The following is a 16,676-nucleotide window of genomic DNA, read 5'->3' as shown; positions in this document are numbered from 1 at the left end:
GAATACTCCACTTTTAGAAACCAGAGAGGTGAGTTGTGTGACTTTTTCTTAGTCCTAAGAATTAGAAGTAGAAAAGGCTCTATACTGCTAATGGTGGTAGGTTTTATAGGTCTTTGGAAAATATACAAGGAAGGATAATAATGAATGCATTTTACAGACTGCTACCATAGCGATAATGGCTCTGTTACTGTTGGTGGAGAACTGATGTTAATAGTCACTGCCCTCAACTAGTTTCTCATTTGCCTTTCATGAGAATGGAAGAAGGTTGAGATGGAACATTGTGGGAGAGCAAATAAAAAGCAGTCTAGAGCTGACTTTACATTTTGGGATATGATATGTTGCCTAAAGAGGAAAATAAGCCTTTATTACTTTCTTTTCAGTTTTCTGGGTCTTTAAAAAGAAGGAAGGGAGGTGTGGTGGTGAACACCTGTAATCCCAGAGACCCGAGGGACTGAAGCAAGAGGATCTCAAGTTTGAGGCCAGCCCTAGCAACTTAGGGAGATCCTTTCTCAAAAAAAAAGGGAGAAGTTAAGGTGGATTTGATGATGATGATGAGTCAGTTTGCCATAAATTCCGGAAGTTTGTTGTCATTGCAACCTTGTTATTTTCTACAATAATTATTTTTACTGTTTATGTAAATTATGCATTATAAAAACTTGAACAATATGACAAATAAATAAAATATTATAGTGATATTTACCCTTATCGTGGATTCATATTTATACTTTATATATCTGCCTGTTTATATAATTGCATACAAATATAAATATACAGAAAAATTTTTCATGTAATAACTGAGTTATAATTCTTCTTTCTATCTTGGGTTATAGAAATACATCCGAGTTAGCCAGCATAGATCTGTATTTTTTTATAAAGGCAATATAATATTCCATATGTTACATAAGTCAATCTCCTCCCCCACTGTAAAATATGTTGCATTGACCATCTCTACACGTGTCCTTACATACCAGTGATTTTATTTTTGTGGGATGAGAGTACTAGGCGAAAAAGGACATATGTGTTTAAAGTTTTAATATATGCTGCATATTTATTTTCCACAGACTGGAGTAATGCACATTTACCTTTTCTCACTGATTTTCTGATAATTAGGGATTAGTTTTAACAGTTTGAGTGCAAAGAATATTCTTTTGTTTTTCTCTGACATGAAAAATACACACATTTTGAGAAAAAAAAATTTAATCATTGTTTATTCACTATTTGAATGACTTGGTGACTTGTATTCTGTTCATTTTCCATTCTGTTTTTCATTTTATTCTCAAGCATAAAAATAATTTTCATATTTTATATAAAATTCTTTTTAGTCTTGAGTTGAAAACTTCCTCTTAAACTATTGCTTATATCCTGTTTCTATGGTATTTTTTTACAATATAAAATTTGGAAGGTTTTATATAATTAAAGTTATTTTCTATTTTCTATTTTGTTTTCTTTTTGGCAAAAATGTTTCCCCAACATTTTAGTTTGGCACTACTTTTTTTCCTAAGATTTTATGTATGTGTGTACATATGTTTAAATGCTCAAATTAGATAAGGGTTAACTTCCGATGAGAAGTCAGTTGTATGAGATCATTTGGTAAGTCACCTACATTTACTGCTGAATTAAAGTGTTTCTCAAATATTCAATTTCCATTTATCCTGGACTTCATTTCCTGTTTCTCTGAGATGTTTCTTTGTTTCTATACCAGTTCCTTTTATTTTAATTATAAATGATTTAAAGTGGTTTAAATCTTTTTAAGTATTTTAAAAGCTGATGAGATGATTTCCTCTTACTATTTTCTATACATTTTCTTGGTTCTTTTTGTATGTTTATTTTTCTGTGCTAACTTTCTGTAGCGTGAATTCCTTGGGTCAAGAAAACTTTCCATAATTCACAGATCTGGCAGTTCAGTAATCTTGGTTATGTAGCTTTCGGTATGCCATTTCCTGAGTTGTTTGTTGTCTGTCCTTCATGGAGACACCTCAGCTGAGAGGGCAAGTTCTTGTCATCTTCAGAGATGAAGGGAACCAAGAGTACCAGCTTGGCTCTCTTGGAGCTCTTTATGGGATAGGGAGTGTAGCAGATTGTCATAGCAAAACTCATGTTGATGCCTTTCTCTTGGGGGCAGAGGTATGTCAGGATTCTTAGATTTTATTTTGACCTCTGTCACCCACTGAGCTTGACAGGTGCTCAGTAGTTGTCTTTAGTGTTGGGACTAGAGATCATCAGAATTTTTTTTTTTTTTTTTTTGCTACTAGGGATTGAACTCAGGGGTACTTGACCACTGAGTGACATTCCCAACCCTTTTTTGTATTTAATATAGAGACAGGTTCTTACTGAGTTGCTTAGTGCCTTGCTTTTGCTGAGGCTGGCTTTGAATTCCTGATCTTCCTGCCTCAATCTCCCTAGCCACTGAGATTTTAAGAAAAATCTTGAAGCTTCCATCTTTCTAAACTTCATTTCTGGTCTGTATTTTATTTCTCTTACATTTTTGTTTTAATTTAGTATGAACTTTCAATTACAGGTGAACAGTAATAGTAAATACTGCGTGCCTTGATTGATCCACTGTAATTTATTTTAAGTGCTCTTTATACATATATTTTTATCAAGTATTTACTAAGTACCTTGTATGTTGCAACATTTAGGCACATGAAGATGAATACTGTACAGTCCCTGTCTATTTAGAAGCATTTTATGGGAGTCATTTTTTTACTTCTTTCTTCTTAAAATACTTTCTTCATTTAGCATCCATACTTTCTGCGTTTTCATTTTCTTTATTTTTGGCTCTATTCAGTCACCTTTGCTTGATTCTTATTTTTACATAGTTTTTAGTTGTAGATGGATATGATACCTTTGTTTTATTTATTTATTTTTATGTGGTGCTAAAGATTGAACCCAGTGCCTCACACATGCTAGGCAAGCACTCCACCACCAAGCTACAACCTCAGCCCCTGCTTGATTGTTTTCTTCTGGACTTCCAGAACTTAAATCAGTCTTTAAGCTTCTTTTCTTTAGCTCTATTTCATTCCACAAGTCATCTTACTCAGTCTTTGCTTTAAATAATACTGATACACTTAGATTTCTAAAGATGTATATTTTATTCAGCCTCATTATTCCCCTAGAATTTCACCTTCTGATATCCAACTACCATGTCTCCAGTGGGCTAATAGGCACTTCATAATTTTCATAAGACCAAAACATACTGTAACTGTTTGCCCCCATGACTTTGCATGCAATGACCATCTGCTAATTTTTCAGATTATGACATGGCTAGATCCCTCACACCATTTTATTTCTACCCTTATTTTTCTTTATAATACCATCATTTTTTTAAACCACTACCTTGAATTATATAGATACTTGTATTTTGTTTAATTTTCCAGGTGCTCAAAAGTACTAATCTCCTATTTTTTGTCAGTCTTTTTTTTTTTTTTTTTTTAATTTACTGTGGTTTTTTTTCCCTTGTTTGATTCATTGCAACTCACAAGTTAGATCCTAATGTTTGAACTCTGTTATGGTTATAATTTTCATCCAGCCAGTTCTTTTTGCTTTATATTATTGCTAGTTTTAACAAAGTTTGCCTCTGCCTTATATATCTTTTATCTGCCATGAGTCTCTTTGTTATATGTGCCTTTAAATAGATAGTAATGCTGGGTATGCTTTGTGGCACATGCCTATAATCCCAGCTCCTTGGGAGGCTGCAACTGGATGATTGCAAGTTCAAAGCCAGCCTCAGCAACTTGGTAAGACTTGTCTGAAAATAAAAATAAAATTTAAAAAAATTTTAAAAAAAGGCTGAGGGTGTACCTGTGGTTAAGTGCCTCTGGGTTTAATCCCCAGTACCAAAATAAATAAATAAACAAATAAATAGATAAATAAATAAATAAAAATGTGTCTACTTGTTCACCCAATATAAATGATATTTTACTGTTTATTTAAATGTATGACTATATTTGATATATGGTGTATACAGCTAACATTTTTAAAGTATTCTTTTCATTTCAGAATAATTATAGATTCATAGAAAAATTACAAAGATAGTACTGAGTTCCTATATGCCCTTACTGTTTTCCATATTGCTAACATTTTTTATCGTGGCACATTTGTCATTTATACCAATATTTGTACATTGTTATTAACAAACTTTTCTTTGAATTTCACTATTTTTACCAGTAATGTCCTCTTTTCTGACCCAGGATTCCATCCAAGATACCCCATTACATTTAGTTGTCATGTTTCCTTATTCTTCCTTAGTCTCTTAGTCTTTACTAGTTTGCTATTGTATTGAGAGTTTTTAGGAGTAATGAATGCATTCTTTAAATGTTTCTCAATTTGGATTTGTCTCATTTTTTTTGTTTTTCATTGTTAGACTGGGCTGGTTTATATCAATGTAGACTCTTGGATATTTGTTTTCTATTTTGGGTTATACTCCAATACTACATTCCTTATTTTGTTGCCTGTATTTTTCAGTTTTGACCATTTATTCCTTCATTTTTTTCTGGTTGGCTTCTCTGTGTCCTTTTGACACGATCCATCCTTTAAAAAAATATTTTTTTTTTTTTTTTTTTTTTTTTTAGCATTTTCTCCTTTTGGTACAAGGGGCTCCAGGCTCATTTTCTTTTGCCTTTTCTTGTCCCACAATCAGCATTTTCTCCAAGAATTCCCCTTTTCTTTTATTAGAGAACGGTGTGCAGAAATCAAGATCTGGATGCTGGGCATGCTTTTGACTCTTGATGTGTCACTGTTTCTAGTCCCTCCTCAGTGGATAGAGATAAAAATACTATGTTGTGTACACAGACATCTTAATTATTTTTGTATCTGTATCTCTCTTAATATATCCCTATTAAGCTAAATATCCTTGTTTATCTCAACTTCCTGCTCCAGAAGTGAGAAACCTGGCTCACTTTTGAATATGTAAACATTCATTTACATATTCATTCAACCCCAGGATACATGTGAAGTGTTTCAGAATTGATCCACATCCCTGAGGAAAGTGCTGTATTAGTTAAAGTATGGTGTTAATATATAGTTTGGTTTCCAGTAGAAGTACTATCTTCTACTTATTTCAGTATTTTTTTTTTTCCCACCCATTGATCTGCTTTTGATGCTGTGAGTAAAAATCCTTTTTGCCAGGCACAGTGGCAAGTGCCCGTAATCTCAGCAAACTGGGAGGCTGAGGCAGGAGCATCGCAAGTTCCAGGCAAGCCTCAGCAATTTAGAAAGGCCGTCTCAGAAAAAAAAAGGGTGGGGAGTTGCTGGGGATCTAGCACAGATGTAAAATGCCCTTGGGTTCAATCCCCAGAACCAGTAAAATAAAATAAAATAAAATAAAATCCTTGATTCAAAAATTGATTTTATACACCCACACCCACAGACAGCACATTGTATAATATTACACAATTGTATTATTATAAACTGTATGTGGTGCATGTACAGATTGAGTATCCTTTATTCAAAATGCATGGGACTAGAAATTTTGAATATTTCCAAATGCGTAATGAGATATCTTGGGGATGGGATCCAAGTCTAAACATGAAATTAATTATATAGACCTTATACAACATAGGTTGAAGGTAATTTTATGCAATATTTTTAGTGTATCTTTGTGTTGGCTGCAACCTCATGTGAGGTCAGGTGTGGAATTTTTCACATGTGATATCATCCATCAGTCAAAGTTTAAGATTTTGAAGTTCTGAATGTTTGGATTACGGATGTTCAGCCTGTATAATGTATATGTAATATTTCATATATAATACAACACTGTAATGCCTGTAATATAATAATATAATAATTAGTAATATACAATATGTATATTTGGTGTTTAATTTTTGGTTTTTAAATTTTTTTATTTTTAAAAATTTTTTTAGTTGTTGATGGAACTTTTTAAAATTTATTTATATGTGGTGCTGAGAATTGAACCTAGTACCCCACACATGCTAGGTAAGTGCTCTACCACCGAGCTACAACTCCAGCACTAGTATTTTGTGTGTGTGTGTGTGTGTGCTTGGGGATTTGAACCCAGGGCCTCATGCATTCCAGGCAAGTACTTTACTACTGAACCACATTCCCAGCCCAGCACTAGTTTTTTAAAATTACTTTGTTTTACCTTAAATTCGAAGTATCTTTGAAAGACTATTTTGTCATTTAGTGTGAAGTAGAACTTCTTTTTTAATAGAAGTTGCTGTGTGAAAAGCTTTGCTTTCTCAATTGTTTGGAATATGACCTTTATTGTATTTTAAAATCTTATATATATACTAGATGCTTTCTCTGCATATGCTCTTTTGTGTTCTATTCTTATTCAAATTTCAAACACGTAATTAGGATAATTTCAGCATTTGGAAGATTATTTTTCTTTGTGTCCTTTCATGTTCACATATTTTAATTAATTGCTACAATTTTCTTTTTTTAATTTCAGGAATATTTTAGTGGATAAACCAAATGACCAATCTTCAAGATGGTCTTCAGAAAGCAACTATCCTCCCCAGGTAATAATACACGTAGCCCTTAATATTATTTAAAAGTCAGAATTAAGATGGGAACTTATTCAGTTGATATCAGTTATCTGAAATCTATTAGTAGTTTATTCAGTCTTTGGAATTGGGATGTAAACTTTTATTTTTTTCTTTTGTCGAAAGAATTTTGATTTTATAGACAAGTACAGTATGGAATTTGATGAAATAGATGTTTTTTTCTGGCCAGTGGAAGATTTAAATTCTAATTTATAATTTTTTGTATTACTAATGATGCAGAACCAGTTTTCTTAATATCTCATGAGGAAATTGTTAACCGAGAACTGGTTAGGGTACCTGTTACTGTTCCATTCTGAGTAGAGGTTGTGACCTTGACCTCTGTTCCATTGTATTCAGGTCATTTTGTAAACATTTAAGGAAATGTTAGTAAATTGAACTTTGCCTTTGAGGGAAAAGAACTTAATATAGTTTGTTATTTCACTGAAATCGTATACTTAGATGGTATTAGGATGGAATTAGGCTTAATTACTTTTCCCTTGTAAGTAGTGTCTGAATTTATAATCATTCTTTTAATCAGACACTTAAAACATTAATGCTTATTATGTACTAGTCATGCTTATAATGTCTATATACATCCTTAAGGAAATTTATGTTGTAACTAGTAGAGGGATAAATAAAACTTTATTTTTCTATTTTAATGTAATTTATGGAAACTTAATCTCTATGCTTATTTTCCTTTTTCTCTTTGTATCCTTGTTTGGATCACCTGGTACTTACAAGTTTATTATACAATATATGTCCAAAGAATATATATTCAAATTTTTATGTACCGGTAAAGAATCATAAAGCAACTTGTTAATTCAACCATTTTTAGAAATGGAAAAGGCCTGTAGCCTTTTGAAGCTCCTGTATGTGAGCCCTTTCTTAAGTCAGTCCTCAGTCCTTTAACCCTCCTGAGTAACTATAGCATATTTTGTTAAACATTTTCTTAAGAGTATTATGTATGTATGTTTGTAAATACCCTGTAGTTTAGTTTTTCTGGCTTTGATTTTATATAAATATAAATAGATCCAGTCATCTTTTGTAACTTGATTTTCTTTTGCTTACCAATATGATATTAAGCAAACATTAAGTTGTTGTGTGTAATGGTAGTTTGTTCATTTTCCCTGCTATATAGGATTCCAGTGTATAAATAATGCTATTGAGAGGCATTTGGGTCTTTGACAATTTTTTGCTATTGGAGTTTTCCTTAGAAAAATTACTGTTATGGTTTGGATCTAGAGTATTTCCAAAAGCCTCATGTGTTGAAGACATGGTGTCCAGTGCAGCTGCATTCAGAGGTAGATCTTTTAGGAAATAATGAGATCATGACAGATATAACCTCATCAATGAATTAATTCATCTGATGAATTAGTAGTTGAATGGACTACTAGGAGGTGATAGAAACTGTAGGCAGATGGGACATGGTTGGATTTATGGAGGATATAGGACATGTCCTTGGGGATTATATTTTGTCCTTGGCCCCTTCCTCTCTGCCTTCCCTAAACCCCTGCTGCTTCCTGGCTGCCATGAAATGAGCAGCGTTTTTCTACCAAACCCTTCTGCCATGATGTTGTGCATCATTTCTTGTCCAGAGCAGTAGAGTCATCTGACCATAAACTGAAACCTCTGAAGGTTTCAGGAGCCAAAATAAATCTTTCCTCCTTTGTTTGTGTCAGGTATTTTGATCACAGCAACAAAATGCTGACTAACACAGTAGTTATGTATATATTCAACTTTATTGGCTAATGCGAAGCCATTTGCAAAGTTGATGTATAATTATACTCTCACTGGGAGTATATGAAAGTTGCTATTGCATCACATTCTCCACCTCTATGACTGACTTAGATTTTTCCAGTCTGGCAGATCTTACATTATAACTCACAGTAGTTTAAATTTGTTTTTTGTTTTTTCCTGTTTATGTTCAAGCCTGTTTGCATATGTTAATGAATTTATGTTGTATCTTTAATCATGTTTTTCTTGATTCACTTTCTCATTTTAATTAATTTGAGTGCCCAAGTTTTCATGTGTTTTTCCTCTTGTTTAGTTTTTTTTTATTAATAAATTATTTTTATTTAATTATTTTTTCTGTTGTAATTGAAACTATGATAATGTCTTATTATGAAATTCCCCTTTGGACTATATTTTGAGGGTGGTAGAATTTGATTTTTTTTTAATTTGTTTTTTGTTCATTCAGAACTTTAGTAAGCATCATGAGGTTCTAACCAGGCATTGGGAATACAACAGTGAATTAAATATCATCTTTTCTCTTGACGAACCAAGATAAATATTGACTCAGTTAATATTTAATGCATTAAGTCCTAGAGAAGTAGTCTAAAGCTTTTGTAATTAAGGAGAGTTAGTTTATCTTGGAAATAAATAATATGAAATCCATTTTCTTAATTGTAATTTAAGAACCCAGTGTAACTGGGGTTCCATGTGGCCAATCTCAAAGGATAGTATTCTCACCAGAAAAACTTAATTGGAAGCTATTCTTATTTTTGCTTTTATGCGAAATAGCCAGGTTAGATAGAATGGATATAATTTTGGTGTATATAGGTAGTAAAGAATCTTGTATGATAAGTGGTTATGAGCTACAATACTTCCAAATCTTGCTCTGAAAACTACTAAAAGAGTTGGATTTAAAAAACAAAAACAAACATAAAAAAAACCCCACATATACACATATATACATTGTTTGTGAAAACTAGGACCACAAAGTGATTCCTTCTCAGGGTAAGGATAAAACAGTGGAAGTCCCTACCTCTGGCAGATGTGCACTAGTACTGAATTAAAGAAGGGAAAATGAAAACCCGTCCCTGCGGGGTTATAGCTATGTTTTTCTTTGTTTACATTTGGTACTCAGAGTCTCAATACTTCACTATCCATGAAGTCTTATGGTATGATTGTGGATGAGTAGTGCTCTTTAAGGTTCTCAGCAGAAAGAAATGCACATTCTCTCTGTAGGTGGCTTCCTTCCTACTTGGACCTCAGGAAGTCTCCACAAATCATTATCAGTAGAAAAGTGAGCAGTATACAAAGATAACCTAATATACCCAGAAACAAGACACTTGAAGAACTAATCGAAAATTTAAAAAAAGAAAAAAAGATACTAGAATTAAAAGTACTAAAAGATACTAGAGTTAAAACAACTTATATTATAAAAAGAAAGGAAAAAACTTCAAGAAATAGGAAACTATAAAAGTCGATTAGCATATTTGAAAAAGAATCCAGAAAAACTTCTAGAAATGAAAAATACAATAACAAAAAATTAATTTTGATCAATTTTCCCACTAACGACAGATAGAGTTCATATTAATTCTGCGTTATCTATGCTGGTAGGGAATAATGTTGCATGAATGAGAACCCCATAAATACTTTAGGACAGTAATATCACCCTTCTCCCTCATCAGATAAATTTTATAGAAGTTACTGATACTGCCGTGGAAAACGTAACTTTCAAGATGACTGGTGAATACTCTAAGGGTTGGTTAAGATGTACAGGCAGTTATAGATGTCTTGATAATTGCATTAAGAAAGATTAAATTGTTAACTATTCGGCTGCAATTATAAGTTCCTTCTAAAGTTTTAAGTAGTATTATAATATTAATAATATTCTTTATGGTGCCAGAGAAGGCAGTTGAAGTTGATTAATAAACAGCAAGGATTCTGCTTTTTTATAACCTAATAAGCAGATCAAAGAAACCTCAGTGAGTGTTTAATACAGTCATGAGGGTCTGGGGGAGGGGTAAGCTTTTGCTTTTGCAGTGCACTCAGGTTATTCCTTCTGTGTTTGAGGCCATGACAAGACTGTTATAGAATTGAGCTACTTGTAGAGAAGAAAATTTTTTAAAGTGCACTTTGTCCAAGTTTGCAAAAGAACTATTGTTTAATACAGTTTTCATTCATATAATTTATATATAGTAAAATGTGTGAACCCTAAGTGTGTATGGTATCCAGTTTGAAAATATGTACAACTGTATAATTCACACTCTTCTGATGATATTAAATATCTCCATGTCTTCAGAAAGATCCTTTCTGCCTCTTTAGCAAAGAATCCCCAACTTTTCTACCCTCTACCTAGAGCCAGTCCCTGTTTAATTTTTTTTTTTTTTTTGCCATAGGTTGGTTTTGCCAATTCCAAAATTTAATTTAAATGGAATCAGAGAGAAAGAGTATAAGTTTTATATGACTTTTTATGCTCAACATGTGTTTTATGTTTATTCTGTTGTCACATGCATTAATATTCCATTTCTTTACATTGCAGAATACTATTCCATTATATGCAGATACCTAATTTGTTAATTCATTCATTTTCTTTTTTTGGACATTTGTGTTTCAGTTTTTGGTGATTATAAATAAGGTTTATAGGCAATGTTTTGTGATATTTTAAAAATAATACATATTTTCTATGTTTTGGGTAAATATCTGGAAATAGAATTACTGCATCATAAGGGAGGAATATATTAATTTTGTGCAAAATTACTAGCCTCACCATTCACACACAATTTTAGTGATTATTTTTGGTGCGAAGTGGTTTTAAGTTACAATTCCTAATAACTAATGATACTAAGCACTTTTCCATTTGCTTATTAGCTGTTCATGTAACTTTTTTATGAATTCTTATACCCATTTAAAAGTAGCTTTGTTTATTTTTTAATTATTGAATTGTAGGAATTTGCATTTATTCTGGACTTAGATCCTTTTTCAGTTATATGCTGCAGATATTTTTCATCATTTTGTGGCTTGCATAATCATTTTCATAGCACTTTTTATATTCACTTTTTAAAGTCTATTGAGGTATAATTGACTTGTTTTTAGTGTACAATTTGGTAAGTTTTGAAATAAACATACACCCTTAAATAACTACACTTAACATATTAAGGGTAGCTGTTATCTTCATAAGTTACCTATGTCCCATTTTAATCCTCACACCCACCTTGTTCCTCATCTGTAGCCAATCACTGGTCTGTTTTTTCAATAGAGATTGCATTTGCTAGTTTTTACTGCATTTCTTAAGATGTTAAATATAAATGGAATAACAGTATTTAAATTTGTGTTTGATATATTTCAGTCAAAATAATTATTTTGAGATTCATTCCATAAATCAAACCTGTCTACACTTCCCAACTCTACACTAGCAGACCATATATATATATATTTATTTATTTATTTATTTATTTGTATATATAATCAGGTCATGGTTTTCCATTGTTCCACCCCCCCCCCCCAGCATTTTTAAATTAGTGCATTATAGTTGTCCATATTGATGGGATTTGTTGTTACATAGTCATATATGCACACAATATAACAATATAATTTGGCCAGTATCACTCCCCAGCACTTCCTCCCTCCGTTCCTGCCTCCCACCCCTTGGTCCCTTTCCTCTATAGATTTCCCTTTGAATTTTAGGAGATCCACCCCCACCTTTGTTTTCCTTTTTCCTCTCTAGCTTTTGCATATAAGAGAAAACATATGACCTTAACCTTCTAAGTTTGCATTACTTCACTTTACATGATCTCTAGTTCCAACCATTTTCCTACAATTGACATAATTTCATTTTTCTGTATGGCTGAATAAAACTCCATTGTGTATATATACCACATTTTCTTTATCCATTTTTTTGTTGATGGACACCTAGGCTGGTGATATAGTTTAGCTATTTGAATTGCGCTGCTGTAAACATGGGCATGCATATATCACTGTGCTAAGGTAACTTTAATTCTTCAGATAAATACTGAGAAGTGGTATAGCTGGGTCATATGGTGGTTCCATGCCTAGTCTTTTGTGGGGTCTACATACTGATTTCTGTAGTGGTCATACTAATGGACAGTAGTGTAAAAGTGTTCCTTTTTCTCCATATCCTCTCAAGCACTTCTTATTATTTGTATTCTTGATGACTGCCATTCTGACTGGTATGAGATGAAATCTCAGTGTAGTTTTGGTTTGCATTTCCCTAATTGCTAATGCTGTTGAACTTTTTTTCATGTATTTATTGGCCATTTGTATTTCTTCTTTTGAGAAGTGTCTGTTTAGTTCATTTACCCATTTGATTTTTTGGTGTAAAGGTTTTGAACTACATATTTTGGATATTAATCTTCTCTCAGAAGAGTAGCTAGCAAAGGTTATCTCCCATTCTGTGGATTCTTGCTTCACATTACTAATTGTTTCCCTTATTGAGTAGACTTCTCTGCATTTAAATTTTGAACTTCACCTGGTAGCACAGACTGTATGATCTGGTGACTGTCTACCTCTTCATTCTCAATACTTAAGGTTTTTTTGCCTTGCTTATAGGCTCCAACAACACTGAAATTATCATAAGCCTTCATTGCTTTTTTGCCTGACTGAATAGTGGTTGCACTCATCCCATCCTCCAAAGGTAGGGGGAAAGCTATATGGAACCTCGAATTTGACCATATTTGGAACAGTGGTTTAGCAGATGTAATTAAGGTAAGGATCTTTAGTCAGGATCATCCTTGATTAGGGTAGGTCCTAAATCCAATGGTGAGTGTCTTTATTAGACACAGAAAAGGAGAAGAAATGAAACAGGGAAAAAGCTATGTGAAGATGGAAGCAGAAATTGGAGTTAGGCTGCTGTGAGTCAGGAAACACCAGGAGCCATCAAATACTGAAAAAGGAATCCCTACGTCCTTTGGAGGGAGCATGATAAGTATTGATTGACACCTGAAATCACTGATTTTAAAAAAAATTTAGACAAAATTCACATAATGCAAAATGAACCATTTTGAAGTATATAATTCACTGGCATATAATGCATTTATAATGTTTTCCAACTATCACCTCAATCCAGCTCCCAAATATTTTCATTACCCACAAGGAAACCTAGTCTTTATTTATTCTGGATATTTCATATAAATGGAATCATATAATATATGCCCTTTTATGTCTGATTTCTTTGACTTAGCATTTTTTTTTTAAATAATGCTTTATTTTTTTGAAATTTTTATGTGGTGCTGAGAATCTAACCCAGTGCCTCATACATGCTAGGCAAGTGCTCTACCACTGAGCCACTACTCCAGCCCACTTAGCATGTTTTTGATTGATGCATTATACATGAAGAGGAATCATTGCTATATATGTGTACATGCACACAATGGAAGAGTATAATTTAGCCAGTTCCCCAGCTTAGCATGTTTTTTGAGCTTAATTCATATTGTAGCACATATCAGTACTTTCTTCCTTTTTATAACTGAATAATCATATTCCATTACATATTGTTTGACAAATTCATCAGCTGATGAACATTTGAGTTGTTTCCACCTTTGGACTATTGTGAATACTATTGTTCTGAGCATTCACATAACAGATTTGTTCACATACTTATTTTACTTCCTTTGTGTACCTAGAGTTGGAACTTGTTCATATATTATTTCTTTAACTTTTTGAGGCACTGCCAACTATTTTCCACAGTGTATGTACCATTTTATATTCCCCCCAGCAGTGTATGAGAATTTTAGTTTTTTTACATTTTCCATTTTTTTTCGTTGTGTGTGTGTGTGTGTGTGTGTGTGTGTGTGTGTTTCCTTTTACAGCCATCCTAGTGAATATGGAAGTGGCATTTCATTGTGGCTTTAATTTGAATTTCCCTTATGACTAATGATGTTGAGAATTTTTCCTGTGCCTTTTGGCTATTTGTTTATCTTTTCTGGAGAAAAAACTATTCATGTCCTTTACCCATTTTTAAATGGAATTGTCTTTTTGTTGAGTTGTACGGAGAGAAGTCTGTACCCTGCTTTGAGTTAGTCCATAATGACTAGAACAACAGTTTTCAGACTGTGCCTAACCCAAAGCAGTAGTTTGCCATGAGTTACTACATTTTGAATTTTAAGTGCTTTGTTTGTACAAGTAAATAACCACTATTTGCCTAGCATAACATTAAGGCACAAACCAATAAATAAGTTAACCGATAATAAAAATGACCGCCTGTGAACTTATTGAATTAAATCAGAAGCACATGGATGCATTGTGCATCTCAACCTCATATCAGAATAAAATAGGCCCATGAGCTTATCAGACCTAACAGATCACTGAATGAAGCAATCCCCTCACCAGAGATCCATAAAAAGAGGAGCACCCCAAGATTGGACACAATAGTATAGTGACCCTGTTATCTGGTCACTTGCCCAGAAAAATCACCACAGTGATGAACCTGTGATTGTTTGTTCCCATGCTTTAGCTTAGCCTGGTTTTCCGTGATTGTGATAATGATGCATGACCCACTCCAACCTGACACTTGTAGCTTACACTCTGAAACTGACACTTGTAGCTTACACTCTGAAACTGACATTCGTATGGCACTGACATGAATAAGTTTCATCTCTATGATAGCGCTATAGCCTGAACAAGTTCTTCATCTAGTTCTTAATTTTGTCTGATCATCTGCAGTGACTCTGCCTTTGCTCTCTGTTGGCCTCCTGGACCCCCGTGGCCAACTTTAACCCTTTCTTAGCTCTTTTGCAAACTATAGATATCATTGTATAAAGTGTGCTATATTACTTGAGTGTCAAATAAATTAGCAATTAAGATTGGAATAAAAGAACCTGTGTTTGCCCAACCTATGACTATTGGGTGACCCACAAGTACACCAATAATAGTGACAGATAAAAGTAATGTAGCTTTTGAATTTATTGTTACTCAATAAATTCTGACATTGTGGAAAGACACAGATGTTTTTGGTCTTTGTTAATGATGTAGCTTGAGCATGACAATTTTTAAAACAGTTATTTCTGTATTCTGTATAGACTAGATTATCTTTTCATTTTCTTGACAGTGTACTTTGATACAAAAGTTTTAATTTTAATGAAATCAAATTTACACTTTGGTTTGTACTTTCGATGTCATACCTAAGAAACCATTGTCAAATCCAAGAAGTCATTGAAGATTTTATCCCTGTGTTTTTAAGAATTTTTAAGTTTTGTCCTTCCATTTAGATCTTTGATCCTAAAGGATTGATTTTGGATCAGTTTAGATCCAAGTTAATTTTTGTGCATAGTGAGAGGTAGGACCACCAACTTCATTCTTACCACATTATCCACCTGTATTACCCGTTATTATCAAGAAACATGACTTTCTCCAACAAAACATCTGAATTTTTTTTTCTAAATAGCTTTTTACACATGTATTCCATCAATGGTAATTTTCTCCTTAATTTTTATGATTGAAAACAGACTGTGTAATGTTTTTCCTAATTAACTGATGTCATTTTCTTGAGTGTTGGTGGGAAACCTTGAGCTATATTGGACATATCTATAGTAGGTCTGGGTAAGTTTAAAATTTTATCACAGATTTTGAACACTGATTTAGCTATTAAAGTATGGTCCATGGGAATATTTAATTGTGATTTTTGCAATCTAATCTTGTTTTGTTTGGTTATTCAGAGTCTGCTTATAGCTTTTATTCCATACTATCCCTTGAGTAGACGTTATCTCACTAGTTCTTTTTCTTCCTCCCTTTACAGCCTGCAGGATAATATAGTTTCTGGGCTTTTCTAGAATGAAAAGTGATGTTATGGTAGCCTTTATAAAGCTGTTGTATACTATTTTTTTAGTTTACATAAAAACCTTACCAGTGCAAGATGAACCTTATTCATTCTTCTGTTAGTCAAAACTTAAAAATTTTTTTTCAAGCTATTCGTTTTAAATAGAGGAGAATATGACTTGGTTGTTTCTTTTTTTAGTATTTGATTCTGAAGCTTGAAAGACCTGCTATCGTTCAGAATATCACATTTGGAAAATATGAGAAAACGCATGTCTGTAATTTGAAGAAATTTAAAGTCTTTGGTGGAATGAATGAAGAGAATATGACAGAGCTGTTGTCCAGGTGAGTTACAGTCAGGGGGAAGAAAGGGTTTTCTTCTAAACAAATAGCAGTCTTAGTTTAGTTCCCCACAATGCCTCAAGGGAGTGAAGATTATTTATCCTATTTTCCTAGTTTCTTCTTATCCTAGTTTCTTATTTTAATACTGTGGCTTGAGTTACCTTTTTTCCTTTTCTTTTTTTTAAACCACCAGTATTATTAATGTTATGATTAATGAAGAAAGACTCAAAAGAAAAATTTCCCTTCTTTTTCAGTCATATTTTTTTGAACTGTTAATGATTTCAGAAATACTAAAGCTTTAATCTTTGCTATAGAGAGGGATAGAGGTTGGAAACA

General features: G+C 32.9%; 1 protein-coding gene and 1 long non-coding RNA gene across 8 annotated transcripts in view; one reads left to right on the top strand and one right to left on the bottom strand.

Annotated features, from left to right (window-relative positions):
- MKLN1 (muskelin 1) overlaps positions 1–16,676 on the top strand; it is a 322,083-nt gene that overhangs the window by 185,692 nt on the left and 119,715 nt on the right. For 6 of the 7 annotated variants that reach the window (XM_079150174.1, XM_079150175.1, XM_079150170.1 and 3 more), the window contains 2 exons: positions 6,410–6,479; positions 16,201–16,343. In XM_079150174.1, the coding sequence (XP_079006300.1) occupies positions 6,410–6,479; positions 16,201–16,343 (213 nt within the window). Of the gene's footprint in view, positions 1–6,409; positions 6,480–16,200; positions 16,344–16,676 lie in introns of those variants that run through there. The other variant, XM_079150176.1, reaches the window with a different exon arrangement.
- Positions 1–16,676, bottom strand: part of LOC306667537 — a 146,278-nt gene that overhangs the window by 20,376 nt on the left and 109,226 nt on the right. The window lies entirely within an intron of this gene.

The sequence above is a fragment of the Sciurus vulgaris genome, assembly GCF_902686455.1.
Source record: "Sciurus vulgaris genome assembly, chromosome: 8".
NCBI lineage: Eukaryota > Metazoa > Chordata > Mammalia > Rodentia > Sciuridae > Sciurus > Sciurus vulgaris.
Note: the sequence above shows the minus strand (reverse complement) of the source record. Positions and strands in the feature narration are given on the sequence as shown.